At 39.7% G+C, this 12778-nt stretch overlaps 1 protein-coding gene across 7 annotated transcripts in view; it reads left to right on the plus strand.

Annotated features, from left to right (window-relative positions):
* Positions 1-12778, plus strand: part of ARFGEF3 (ARFGEF family member 3) — an 82035-nt gene that overhangs the window by 57560 nt on the left and 11697 nt on the right. For all 7 annotated transcript variants that reach the window (XM_048935434.1, XM_048935427.1, XM_048935429.1 and 4 more), the window contains 12 exons: positions 22-129; positions 422-637; positions 888-998; positions 2144-2294; positions 2762-3076; positions 4087-4220; positions 5488-5633; positions 6145-6324; positions 6996-7140; positions 8307-8429; positions 9615-9718; positions 10113-10257. In XM_048935434.1, coding sequence (XP_048791391.1) covers positions 22-129; positions 422-637; positions 888-998; positions 2144-2294; positions 2762-3076; positions 4087-4220; positions 5488-5633; positions 6145-6324; positions 6996-7140; positions 8307-8429; positions 9615-9718; positions 10113-10257 — 1878 coding nt within the window. The remainder of the gene's footprint in view (positions 1-21; positions 130-421; positions 638-887; positions 999-2143; positions 2295-2761; positions 3077-4086; positions 4221-5487; positions 5634-6144; positions 6325-6995; positions 7141-8306; positions 8430-9614; positions 9719-10112; positions 10258-12778) is intronic.

Below are 12778 nucleotides of genomic sequence, written 5' to 3' on the forward strand. Positions count from 1 at the left end.
TTTTCTTTGATATTCTGTCAGACATCGATGGCTTGGGAAGCAGTACGGTTGGTGGCCAGTTGATGGCATCTGCTTCAGCTCAATCTCCTCTTTCCCAGAATCAGAAGACAGATGATTCTGTTGTTGCAGGTATTGAGAATATATTGTAAGCACAAGTGTATCTACCAATGGTGAATTGTTCTATACCATAAACACACTTGGGTTTAAGAACAGCAGTTTAAGATTTGAAGGAAGTGTATCAGTGTATCCTGCATATGAACTTCTTTTGTAGCTTTCAGGCTGTTTACCTTTATTACCATCATATGAAGTCCAGCATGCAGGGGACATTTATGACTTCTTTTTTTGCATTTTTTAACTGTTGATAATAGAGATGCTGCTATGTCATTTTCCAGTAGTGATAGTAATGCATTTCTCACTCCAGGAGTTGCTTTTGCCCGATACCTCTTAATTGGCTGTTGGAAGAACTTGATTGACACTTTGTCCACACCGCTGACTGGTCGCATGGCAGGCAGCTCCAAGGGGCTGGCATTCATCTTGGGAGCAGAAGGAGCCAAAGAGCAGAACCAAAAGGAGAAGGACTCCATATGTTTGAGTTTGGATGGATTGAGGAGGGCAGCCCGCCTGAGCTGTGCCCTAGGTACTGCTGTGTTTTATGTTGCCGTGGCACACTCACAAAATAGGACTATAACTTTCCCTACGTGAATTTGGAAGAGAAAGCAGTATTCTTTTCTAGTCTGGGATGATCAAGGAACCTGTAGAACTTCTCATAGAACCCACCTTACCTACAACATAGACATATACATCCATTTACTTGACTCAACCTGTTATTCAGATTGCTTGAGGTTAAGGAGGAAAAGCTAACTAAACATTCTGCTGTTTGTTTACAGGAGTTGCTGCTAACTGTGCATCTGCTCTTGCCCAAATGGCTGCTGCATCCTGTGTACAAGAAGAGAAAGAGGAAAAAGAAATCCAAGAGCCCAGTGATGCTATAGCTCAAGGTGACAATGTGATTAAATGATCTACCTTATCTCATATTGTTTGCAGAGATGCAGATGGAAGGTACTTTGCTATACACAAAAGAACGACAGAGAGGGATTATTTTTTTATAGGCATAGGGCAAGTAAGTCTAGAGGTTTCAATAAATGTCTTGCTGTGGTAGGTTCTTAACAATATGTCATGTTAATTGTAATTTATATGGAACTGAAATCAGCTAAACAGCAAGTAAGGTTAACTGCTTTTTGTTGTTTTTTTTTTTAATGTGCACTTCCCAAGTTTTGTGACACTTTTACAATGAGAGGGCATCAGAAAAACAGTATTTTGTTGCTGTGTTGTGTGAGAACATAAACTGAACCTGACTTGTCTTGAATCATGTTAAAGGAAGTTAACGATTAAAGAAATTAAAGAAATTAAAGAAAAGTTATACCAGCTAAAATGTTTTGCACCCCTGTGCAGAAGTTCCTCACACAGTGAAAGTCAATAATGTCTTTTATGGCTGGTTGGAGATCAGGTAACATCTGATTTCTAATGGCAAGAAACCCATAACAAAGTATACATTTGCACTGATGACCCTACTTGGCACTGATTTCAGTGTCTTAGTAGAGAAAACAAACCTGAGGTCTGAGGGTAAGCTATCTTTTGAGCGCTCTGCTCAATATAACTGAATTGAGTTGGCCAGCCTGCATAGAAGCAAAAAAAGGTAGTAGTAGTGGCCAGAGTCCATTAGCAAATGCTCTTTGTTGGGACTTTTACATGGATATGACGTGTAATCCACAAACCCTTTTTTCTATTGCAAAAGAGATTTTAGTAAAAAATAAATAAATAAAAATCCAGCCAGCACAGAATAGGAACATGTACTATTGCTGGCAATGCTACATATGTTCTGTGGGCAATAAGATGTGAATTTGAGGCTAGAGGATGTCAATCTCAGACTGATTTTTCATAAAATCAGTCCACAGGGGTTTTCATTTTAAAACTGCCTTATGTTTATGTGGAAAAAATGAGATTCTGTAGTTTGTTTTTTATCTAAATTCAAACTTCTTTTGTAGCTTTCAGGCTGTATACCTTTATTACCACCGTATGAAGAAGCAAATGTTTGTTTAAAAGCTGGAGATGGCAATGTTCTTTTTGGTTTTTTGTGCTGCAGTGAAACAGAAAGTGGAGCAGAAACTGGAGCAGATGGGGAAAGTGCAGGGTGTCTGCCTACACACTGCTCATGTTTTGTGTATGGATGCAGTCCTAAACGTGGGCCTGGAGATGGGAAGCCACAATCAAGACTGCTGGCCTCATGTGTTCAGGTACTTAGCTTTCCCAAAAGAAACATAATTTTCAATGTCTTGCCATGAAGTACCAGTCTGAGAAAAAGGACTTTACATATTCTGGGAGTCTTCTTCATAGCCAGTAACAGAGTGAATTAACTGTAATTAAATTGAATTAAATATCTGTAAGAGAAAAATCACTTCTTTCCACATCTGTTTGGAGACTAAATCAATGCTTAGAAACTTCAGTGTTGTCAGAAGACTGTGTCAGATCCTGAAACCTAAATGGCCATTCAAGTTCCTCAGATAGGCTGTTTGCTATATGAGGACATGGGAGGCCAAGGGATGTAAGATGACACACTGTCTGTGATGTGTCTGAGAGTTTTGCTTACAGCATGCTTCTGACTTGAGTAGAGACTCAAGCATTTCTTCAGTGAGTCCTCTGATTTAGGGACACAGGAGCTGTTGTTCTGTGGCTTTAATCTGTCTTTTCCTTCTGTTCTCAGGGTGTGTGAGTACATCAGCACTCTGGAGCACACCCACTTCAGTGATGGCACCTCCCAGCCCTGCCTTACCATCACCCAGTCACAGCAGGCACCTGGAGGCCCACATTCAGACACTGAGCTGGGAGAGACTCCTCAGGAACAGACCCCTGAGCAGGAGACCACCCTCAGCAGTAATCCTGTCATTCAGCCAGTTTCCATCCAGGAGCTTGTCAAGGAGAGCAGTAAGGGCAGAGCTTTCGACTTCCGTGGAGGCAGCTTGCTGTGTGGGACCAGTGCTGCCAAGGCTGTTCTCACACTCTCCACACAAGCAGACAGGTAAAAGTGTCACTAGATTCTCTGCTCCTAAAACAAGACCAGCATAGACCTTTCTGTGATGCAGTGGGCCCTGATCCTTATGTCTATTGCAGCCACTTGCTTCAGTTGAGTTTTACAGGGGAGCTACGTATCACAGCCAGCAGCTCTTAATAGACTTGGTTTTCTGCACCTTTGCTGTACTTGCCCTGCTTTTTGGAAGTGCTGGGCTGGGTATGTCTGAATCCACCAGTAAATCACATGCATCCTAGGAGTGGTAGTTCTATTGCTTGCATGTAAGTTAATCTATTTTGTTTGTTCATTAAAGCAGACCAAGAAAAAAATAGGTGTTGTGCCTTGACAGGAAGGGATGGAAGCAGTTCCTACTGTCAGAACAACAGAAAGTTTTTCATGGAAAGCAGAATCAGGGAATCATGATTGTGTTAACTTAATGCTGTACCATGTGAAATTTCTTTGTGATTCTGTGGAAAGTTGCTTCCAATCTGTGCAAAATTTTAAGGGTACAGGTTTATCTCTTAAATCTTAAGAGCTCATTGCAGTTGAAAATAATGGCTCTTGTTTATATTCCTACACTGCAATTCAGATACAGCAGCTTTAGATCTAAGACTTAAATTCAATTCTTTGTCATGTTAAGGGGCTTTTCAGATGGAGCAAACTGCTATGATCAGTGAAGCTCTGATGATGTAAGTTGGGAGAGCTGAGCATATTAGTTTTTTGTAATTATTGTTTATGAACTGTTTATGCAATTAAGATCCACTTAAGGGGCAGTGGTGATTCCTTGAAAAAGTGCTTTTTTGTTATAGTGCTGCATTTGTATCTTGGAAGGGTTCTGTTTGGTCCTACAACACTCTACCACCCTCCAATTGATAATATTTCTGGATCAAGGTCTTGCTGTGTGTGTTGCCAGAGGCAACACACAGCAGTTATGTACATGTAAAGGTTTTCCTCTTGCAAATACATTTAAGTCTCCATATCATGAATTTTTCAGTTGATTTCTGTTCTTTTATTCACAGGCTCTTTGAAGATGCTGCTGATAAGTTAAATTTGATGGCACTGGCAGGCTTCCTTTACCAGCTCAAGAAGGCTTCTCAGGCCCAACTTTTCCATTCTGTCACAGATACAGTTGATTACTCCCTAGCAATGCCAGGTAGAAAAAAAAAACAAAAAAACACAGACTTCTTTGTCTCACATACAGCTGTATGGCTTGCAAAATTAGCTTTGTACTACCTTTTAGTACTTTGCAACATTTTCTTAAGGTTTTAATTTTTCCACTTAAATTTCAGGGTATAAAGAAAACAGTATTTATTCTAATAAGATCTTTCTGTAGGAGTACTGCAAAATCTTTAGAAAAGACAAAGAACTTTTTTTAGACAAGGACCACATCAACCCCTGCTGTGAGACGCTTCAAAGGACATTTGCTTAGAAGTGTTCATAAAATGAGTGATAACAAATGAAGCATGCAATTGAGAAATGAAAAATTCAGCAGTGGAAGTTGTCTGCTTACTCTTCCCCAGCAAAGTGAAGCATATACCTTACAGTACAAAACCTGTAGAAAGTTGTCTGTCCTGTAGCAGACATGAAAACTTAATTGGTTTCTCCTTTCTCTGGGGTGTTACTTAGCATTATCTCAGTATAAAAATTAGTCATTCTTTTTTGGTTCCTCCTTGTCTCCAATTGCTTTTTTTTTTTTTTTTTTTAAGTAAAAAAAGGTATGGCATTATGTGTAGTAGTAAGTCAACAGTAGTAGTAATAATGATATCCACATTAAGGTAGGGCAATTAATTGGATATATATTTTTACACTGAAAGTGGCATATACATATTTTAAACTAGCATATTCTAATGAGACAATGAAGTATATTTTCAAATATTATAAGAGGAAAGGAAGATAAATTGTTTTCAGTAGGAAGTAAAAGTATTAGTGGCTGTAGAACACGTGATCCTTTTCTCAAATTCTATGCTTCTCGCCAATTGTGTGGTAATAAGTACAAAAGACAAAGCAATGCAAAATAATCTGCAGTCTATATTCTTTCCTGTAGATGTCACCAAAAGTCTTCACAACTACTATTTGGCTCTCAGTAGCAATTGTTTACCTCCTTGCTTGTCTGCTTTTATCCATACTGGATATCATAATTGAATTATAATGCATTATTTTCCAAGTTGTTATGTCTTAAAAACGTTCCCAAAAAATCTTCCCTCAAAGGAAAATAAGATGTTTTTATTGCATTGTTCATAAAGCTTGGGTCTATCTCCTGTTCTTTTACCTACCCAGGTATAAGCTGTGTTTTACACTGATTTCTTTCTGGCTGAGCATTATAAATTTTGAACCTGATTTACATTTCTCTTTAGACATCCAGAGATGAAGGAGCAGCTTTTTGTTTACGCTTCTGTTTATTTTGTTTTACTCCCTTGTAGGAGAAGTAAAATCCACCCAGGACAGGAGAAGTGCACTTCACTTGTTCCGACTTGGTGATGCCATGCTCAGAATTGTGAGGAGTAAATCCCGCCCACTGCTCCACCTCATGCGCTGCTGGAGCCTGGTGGCACCTCACCTGGTGGAGGTAGGACTGGGGAGAAGATGGGAATGTGTGCAAGGGATGGCAAAGCTGGAACAGCTGAAGAAGGCATAATGGTCTTCTTGAAATATGTAACAGCCCTTGACATTGTGTCCTATTTGATCTGTTCTCTTCACTTTTAAATTCCATAAATGGCCAAATATAAGCATGACCAAATGCCACTTTTTATCAAATATGATGTATATACATAAAAAATTTTAAAAGGGAAAAATTGTCACCTGGTAGCAATAAAAGGTAGTACTTGACATGAGATCTGTTCTGTGGGGTTTATTATTTAATTTATTTTTAGCTGTCTGCTCCTTCAATTTTTGTTAAATCTTTAGGCATCTGTGAGACCCCAAGCAGCTCATAGTCTCAATCACCCATTTCCATAGCAGTACTTTCCCATTTCCTTGGCAAATGGGCTCTCTAGTCATGTTGAAGCTCTCATTAGGGTTTGGCATCATGAAGTGCTTTTGTGTTTGGGTGAAGTCTTATACTCTTCCTCTCCCTGCAGGCTGCCTGTCACAAGGAGAGGCATGTGTCTCGGAAGGCTGTCTCTTTCATCCATGACATCCTTACCGAAGTGCTGACAGACTGGAATGAACCTTCTCATTTTCATTTTAATGAGTCACTTTTCCGCCCCTTTGAGCGTATCATGCAGCTGGAGCTGTGTGATGAGGATGTGCAAGACCAGGCAAGTCGGCCCTGACTAGGGTCCCTGTATCTGACCTACCATGCCCATAAGAAGGATGGTCAGCAGAGTGCACTTGATCCACTTGAATATTTCCCAAATGCCCTTCAAATGGTGTCCCTCAATTATCTTCAGGAATTCAGGAGGGCCCTGCCTACCTAAATCAGCATTATGGTAGCATACAGATATCTTTCTGTACTTCAAAAGAGCCTTGACATGTTGCTGTTCAGTGTAGCTTATTTTTCTTCTGTAAAGCAGTTGTGAATGATACATGTGTGGCCCTATTCCACAGTCAGGTCTTCCTTCAGGAGCAGACCCAAATGTGATACTTGAACCTACCAAATTATTGTTACATTTCCCAAGATTCTAGCACACCAGGCATTATAATAGTACCTTTAGAGAATAATGTTATACAATGCAGAAGCACTGTGTTTTCAGAACTCTGCCCCTGACTACTTACCTGTTTATTGCTTAGACTAGCTCTTTAGTAGAAGTGCATCTGGCTTTAAAGTGATTTAATTAAATTATCTAACAAAAAAAAAAGTCTAGATTTTGAAATCCAGATAAAAGAGTATATCTAGAAACGTGTTTAAAGCCTTCCTCATTCCTTCTGCAGGTCCAGCTTTGTATTAGTTCTGGTTTTATTCTTTGAGCCTTTCCTACACTGTTTGCAGGTGGTCACCTCCATAGGAGAGCTGGTGGAAATGTGTTCTACCCAGATCCAGTCAGGATGGAGACCCCTGTTCAGTGCCCTGGAAACAGTTCACAGCGGCAATAAGTCAGAGGTTAAAGAGTACCTTGTAGGAGAATACTCTATGGGTAAGGTCTTCAGCACTGACTATTTTGTGTATTCTTCTGTTTCGCAATCTAATTCCTTGAGGCCCCAAGAAATAACTCAGTACATTTTAAATGCCTGACCTGAATAGATACTCTGAAACAGTATAGCTCACAAAGGCACTGTTATACTCTAAGACTGTACTAACGTATCTGATTTATTAGGTTGAGAGTAAAAGCAGAGATAATTTCATTTCTATCCTTTCAGTTCTGGCAGATGAGTATAATAAGAAAAAAATGCTTCAAACCTACTTGAATACTTTTGAGCAAAAAGATAGTGTGTGAGTGCTGAGCATAGTTGAGTTCAAAATGGTAGTGTGTGAGTGCTGAGCATAGTTGTCACTGCCCTGCTGTAGTGACTGCATACAGTGACTGCCTCTTGTGTCAACCGTCTTTCTTACCATGGGAAACCTCCTGCTCTTAAACATCAATGTCAATTGGTGTGATACTCCAGGTAGGTACTTGTCCAAGCACTCGATCACAGGGATTCTAATTACTAGTGCTGTTACAAATCATTTGCTTTACAATTGATCCTACGTCTCTCTCAGACATGATTGCAAGTATGGAAGCTGGGTAGTTAGGACAAATAATTTTAATCTGTCCTTTTGACACATTTACAGGTTAATAAATGTTACAAGCCATGCATGAGGGGTATGGTTTGCATCCGAAATTTTGTCTTTCAGATCTGTTATTATCATGGCAAAATGCAAGTTTATACAGCTTCTGTAGACTGATTAGCTACTTAGGAAAAACGAAGCTATTTTGTCACTGTATCAGAAGAGTCAGAATAGTTTTCAGTGTGACTGCCGTGTCGTCTTGACAGTTAGGACTAAGGCTCCACTAAACAAAAATGTTACACAACTGCTGATTACATGTACCTGCTCTTACCATGTGGGCACTGGTAAGCAGACATTTTTTATAGATGTTGTGAAGAAAGGAGTCAGCATTACTTTCAATGTAGGGTTACGCGAGTTGCCTTGGGAGCAAAAGAGGAAAAAGCATGTTAGTTTTTACTTCTAAGATGACTGGAGCATTTCTGTCTCTTCCCGGAACAGAATTGATCCTACAGATTCAGCTAAATTGTTTAGAAACTGTTGGAAATTCATCTTTATGGGGGATGGGAAAAAGTCCTCATCTTGTTATTTCCACAGGGAAACGCCAGGCCCCAGTGTTTGATGTCTTTGAAGCATTCCTAAACACTGACAGCATCCAGGTCTTTGCCAATGCCGCCACCAGTTATATTATGTGCCTTATGAAGTTTGTGAAAGGACTGGGTAAATGCTTTTATTTTCCTTATATTTTATTAACTTACGCTATGTCAAACTTGATTCTGCCAAAAATGAGAATCCTGCTTTGTAATACAGAGTACTGTAGGGAAAAGAGAAGCAGTGTCTCAGTTTCTCAAGAATAAAGTCCAAAATGATTGAAAGAGAACTTCGGAAACATTTTGAATGTTATCAAGGGCATGAGTTATAATAGAAGCAAAGATACATTTCTCTCTTTTAAATGTTTTCGTCATTTGATCTTATTTACATCAGGACTCGCGTAAGTTCAGTTTTAAAAAAAATAAAAGAACACAATAATGGAGATATGACCCTGGCACTGTGCAGTGACAGCACAGATTGTTTGTAACAGATGGTATGTCTTATATTTAGAGGTCAAAGCTACATGGCTTCTTTGCACCCTTTCCCACCTCAGCAGTGTTTTGCATATGCAGTGCTGAAAACCTGCTGAACCTTGATTGAGATCATAAGCATTAATTTTTCTGTTGCGTTACTGAGGACAGCAGAGACAAGGTGTGTCAAGTCTCAGTGTAATCTTGGTGTTTCACCGAACTTCAGAGTAGAGAAGAGTGCTGCTGGGTCATTCAACCCACAAGTTCTTTTGCTTGCCTTGATTGTTGCAGTTAAACAGTTTTCATTGAACTGTAAAATTGGTATATTTTTCCCGTACGTAAATTGCAAAATTTCTAGTAAACAGTAAAGGTGAACTGTTTTTTTTCTTTATATATATGAATACAACTTAGGCCAAAGGATCCACAGGGATAGTAAGGTTTGGAAGTACCTAACTGCAGTTATTCCTTTCCTGTTAAGTTATTTCACCATTTATATCAATGGGGGACAGAATTCAGCTCGTGATGACGGACTGGAATTGTAATTATTATTACAAAAGAGAAATAAACTTGCTCGTCCAGTACAGCAAGGAGAACTTGCATCCCTTGTGTAGAAATGTTGTCATATTTCTTCTAGGTTTCTTAGTTTCATGAGATAAGTTTGTCCCATTTGTGGTTGCACATCAAAAAGCAAGATATGAGAATCATTCAGTTGTCATCTAATAAGATCAGACAAAGGATGATTTCTGCATTCTATTCAGACAGTGGAATTCAACTGCATGAAAAACAAAGCTAATCCTGTTTGTTTCTCTTCTGTCCCTCCCACTGCTGCCTTTCCCATCCCCAGGGGAAGTAGATTGTAAGGAGATGGGTGACTGTGTGCCAGGATCAGGATCAGCATCTACAGACTTGTGCCTTCCTGCGCTTGATTACCTCAGGAGATGTTCTCAGGTATAGTGAACAATCTTGCACAGGTACTAACATGGCCTAGGAGACAGTCCTGTCCTCGAGGCTTTGCATCACTGGTTAGGTACAATGCATGAATACAATAGGATTTACTACAGAGCTGCTGTTAAGAGGCTGCACTGCCAGATAGAGACTGGCAATCTGAAGGATCCTTATGTGTTCTGAGCCAGCTAACAGCAGGAAAACTGAGGAGGTAACAGCAATCAGAGCTGAAGGGCATGTGGGGAAAAAAAAAAAAAAACATTCAAAACCTAACAGTAGCACATCCAGAGTGACATAAATTCTTATTTGCACAGTTACTATAAAACAGAGCTAACAGTAGTGACGTTTCTCTTATGTATTTTTTTTCTCTCCTTTTTTTTTTTTTTTTTTTTTTTAGTTGTTAGCCAAAATCTACAAAATGCCCTTGAAACCTATTTTCCTCAGTGGCCGGCTGGTTAATATGCCCCGAAGAGTGCAGGAGCAGTCAGCCAGCAGTGAGGATGGCATTGAGTGCATCCTTTCTGACTTTGATGATGACACTGGTAAGTGCATTGAAAGCAGGAAATGTAGGATTAATCAATTGTTTCTTTTACATGTCACTGTAAATTTTGCCAACTGCTGAAAGCAAAAAGGAGGGGAAAAACTTCACAGAGTTTATTGTGTCTGTTGTCTGTATGCACATACAACTTAGAGTTCAGATCCTGTCAATTTCTGTATGTTAAAAGCTACAACTCATGTATGAGAAAAATGCAACCAGTGTCATGGGAGAAGGCAATGATATTGTAATAAAATGAATAAATATCAGGGTACTTAACATGTTATATAATACAGCGAATACAGACATATGTCTGAGAGCAAACACAAAAGTACTTTCTGGAACCACAACTACTGTTAAGGAATGAAAACCTTTTGAGGTTGATGCTGACAGCCCTTCCTTTCACAGAAAAACTGTCAGTGTTGAGTCAAGTTTACAAAGATAAAGAATGCTTACTTAAATATGTTTCCAAACTTAAGTGCCATGGTCTGTTGAACCAAATGAACTAAAATCAGTAGGAAGTGCTGTGACCTCCAGAAAAAGGACGAACATTATTCTCCTAGTTATCCGTGTTGCTTTTGTGGGTTGTGGATTAATCAGGTGTTTGAAGAACACTGGAACTAGATGTGCATGGAGCCAAGCAATAGAGAAATGCAGACATAGTTCTTCTGAATCCATGCTGGCCCTCTGAAGCAGGAGCTGGTAATGTATTAGAACAATGCTAAGTAAACCGAGTTTACAAAAACAGAAGGCAGTGCCTCACTGGGCACTGGGGTCCTTGAGAAAAGGGCTGTTGACATCATCTACCTAGACTTCAGAAAAGCCTTTGACACTGTGTCCCACAGTATTCTAGATAAGCTGGCAGCCTATGGCTTGGACACTCTTTGCTGGATGAAGAACTGGCTGGAGGGTAAGGCCTAGAAAGTGGTGGTGATTAGAGTTAAATCCAGCTTGCGACCCATCATGAGTGATGTTCCCCAAGGATTGGTATTGGGGCTTGTCCTGTTCCATATCTTTATTGGTGACCTGGACAAGGGGATTGAGTGCACCCTCAGTAAGCTGGCGCACAACAGCAAGCTGGGAGAAAGTGGTGATCTGCCAGGGAGTAGGAGGGCTCCTCTGAGGGATCTGGACAGGCTGGATAGCTGGGCTAAGAATAATGTGATTAAGTTTAACAAGACAAAGTGATGAGTCCTGCACTTTGACCACAACAACTCCAGTCAACGCTACTGGCTTGGGTCAGAATGGATGGGTAGAAGACTATGTGGAAGAAGTATGGATCTGGGGGGTGTTGGTTGATGCTCAGCTAAACATGAGCCAGCAGTGTGCTCAGGTAGCCAAAGAAGGCCAGTGGCATCCTGGCTTGTATCAGAAGTGCTGCCAGTAGGAGCGAGTGATCATCCCTCTGTACTCAGCACTAGTGAGGCCACACCTTGAGTAGTTTGTTCAGTTTTGGGCCTTTCTCTTCAAGAAAGATGTCCATCAAGGCCCTGGAAAGTGTCCAAAGAATGGCAGCAAAGCTGGTGAAGGGTCTGAAGCACAAGCCCTATGAGGAGCACCTGAGGAGACTATAATCTAGTCTGGAAAAGAGAAGGCTCAGGGGAGAATTTACAGCTCTCTGCAAGTCCTTGAAAGGATTATTTTATATAACTAATGATAGGACTGAAGAGAATGGCTTCAAGTTGCAACAGGGGGATTCAGGTTGGTTGTTAGGAAAAATTTCTTCTCCAAAAGATTGGTCAGGTACTGGAAGAGGCTGACAACAGAGGTGGTTCAGCCACCATCCCTGGAGCTGTTTAAGAAACATGTAGATGCGGTACTAAAGAATGTGGTTTAGTGGGGAAGTATTGGTGGCAGGTGGATGGTTGGTTTGGATGGTCTTGGAGGTGTTGTCCAACCTTGGTGATTCTGTGATTCTATGAAAAGTCAGTTCGAAGATCTTGCAGAATGTTTTAGCCTACTTTGCCTTAGGGTAGTGCAATGTATTTTCATAGTGTCTTTTATTCCATGCCAAATTATTCAATAAGTTGCTAACAGAGAATGTTTTTAGCTCTTCCAGATTTGAAGATAGCCAGACTTAGTGCTGAGTGAGTTGTGCTATTTCCTCACTTAGAAAGATAATTAAATAATTCTGTACAAAACAGGTGCAAACCGTTCTGGGCAGATTTGCGGTACTAGTGAGATCCCTTAGTGTTATGTATCTCACATACAACTCTACCACTTGCAGGATTTCCTGTGCATTCTTATGGTTTTAATTTTTCCAGTTGAAATTTCAAAGTGCAAATAAAACACATCTAGTCTAGTTGAATCTTTTTGTAGGGGCAATTCAAAGCATTAGAAGGGCTGAGCATTTTCTTTGGACATGTACCATATCTTTTGTACCTTTATCTTTTGTAAAACACGTTAGAGGACATTCATTTCATTACTGGACTTTTTTTATTATTATTATTATTATTTATTTTATTATTATTTATTATTTATTATTATTTATTTTTATTTATTATTTTTTATTTTATTATTATTTTTTT

This window comes from Lagopus muta, chromosome 2 (assembly GCF_023343835.1).
Source record: "Lagopus muta isolate bLagMut1 chromosome 2, bLagMut1 primary, whole genome shotgun sequence".
Classification (NCBI taxonomy): Eukaryota; Metazoa; Chordata; class Aves; order Galliformes; family Phasianidae; genus Lagopus; species Lagopus muta.